At 38.5% G+C, this 1,620-nt stretch overlaps 1 protein-coding gene across 1 annotated transcript in view; it reads right to left on the bottom strand.

Annotated features, from left to right (window-relative positions):
• LOC106879662 (organic cation transporter protein) overlaps nt 1-1,620 on the bottom strand; it is a 58,846-nt gene that overhangs the window by 259 nt on the left and 56,967 nt on the right. Inside the window, exon 7 of the mRNA XM_014929332.2 lies at nt 565-644. Coding sequence (XP_014784818.1) covers nt 566-644 — 79 coding nt within the window. The 3' untranslated portion in view covers nt 565. The remainder of the gene's footprint in view (nt 1-564; nt 645-1,620) is intronic.

Here is a 1,620-nt window from a genome sequence, read left to right as displayed (position 1 = left end):
CATCATCATCATCATCATCATCATCATCATTATTATTACTCAGTAGTTTTATTTTTATAACGTGCTTTTACTTCACTACCGAGCGCAGCTCTGTGTGCCTTGGGTATGTGCTGTGGTTTGCATGCACGTGCACGCACCGTAACACACACACACAGGTACGTATTTACGTACGTGTCTGTGACCGCGTGTGTATCGTTGGAGATTTTCTTTCTCCGTCTTCCCTTCTTTGGACTTTTTCTATATTTCTTTCCTTTCCTGAGCATCCAATAACTGTACTTATTCCACATCCTCGCGTTGTTGCTTTTTCGTGCTTTTTCTTGCTTGTTCATGTTTGGATTGACTATATATATATATATGCATACATACATATGCATACATACACACACATCTATCTATCTATCTATCTATCTATCTATCTACCTATCTATCTATCTATCTATCTATCTATCTATCTATCTATCTATCTACCTGTCTGTCTGTCTGTCTGTCTGTCTGTGCTCACATACATGCATGCGCACATACACGTACTTAACTACATACATACATGCATACATACATACGTACATTAAGAGTTTATATCCTCTTCAGGTTGTCTCGGTTTCATAGGGTGAGTTTCTTCCTTTAGAATTGCATCCTTTTTAGTACTGGAAGGGAAAAAGAAAGAAAGGAAAAGAGGAAAGAGCCAATCAGACATTTAGCAAAATAATGTTTAATATTTGAGATATGATGATAATAGTGATGATGATGATGAAGGGGCGGAGTACGATATTACTACGGCTGATGATGATGATGATGATGGGCAATATGATGATGATGATGATGATTAAGATTCTTATTAGATCAATGATGTTGTTATTGTTGTGCAAACCTTCCCTTCCACTGCTGCTGCTCGTGAGAGTTAGCTAGTCTCGGATCATATTTATTCAGGTATCACTGACTCACTCGTTTTCCCCTCCTCTTTTTACTCGTTCAGTGTCCACCTTTCATTGCCTTGCACTAAACCCCAGTGGCATTGCAAGGGCAGCCAACAAACGGGAACAAAGCAATCACATTGTAAGTGGGCAAATGGACTATTTTTATTTTTTCATCTGTTGTTTTTATTTGTTTCAAGCATGAAACTGTGGTCATACTGGAGCACTGCTTTGAAGAATTTTAGCTCAATGAATCGACCCCAGTAGCTATTTTTTAAAGCTTGTTACTTATCATATCGGCCTCTTTTGCTATGAGACTGTAAACATACCAATGATGGTTGTCAAGCGGGGTAGGGTAGGGGCAAACACAGACACAAACATAGACGCAAACACACAACTATACATGACACGTACATGCACACATATTATACACACATGCATACATGTACACATATATATTTATAGCTCCAATAAAGTAGAATTGACAAAGAACTATCTATATATCTGTCGATATATGTGTGTGTGTGTGTGTGTGTGTGTGTGTGTGTGTGTGTGTGTGTGTATATATATATATATACATACATACTCTTTTACTTGTTTCAGTCATTTGACTGCGGCCATGCTGGAGCACCGCGTATAGTCGAGCAAATCGACCCCCAGGACTTATTCTTTGTAAGCCTAATACTTACTCTATAGGTCTCTTTTGCCG

This window comes from Octopus bimaculoides, chromosome 10 (genome assembly GCF_001194135.2).
Source record: "Octopus bimaculoides isolate UCB-OBI-ISO-001 chromosome 10, ASM119413v2, whole genome shotgun sequence".
NCBI classification, from domain to species: Eukaryota; Metazoa; Mollusca; class Cephalopoda; order Octopoda; family Octopodidae; genus Octopus; species Octopus bimaculoides.
Note: the sequence above shows the minus strand (reverse complement) of the source record. Positions and strands in the feature narration are given on the sequence as shown.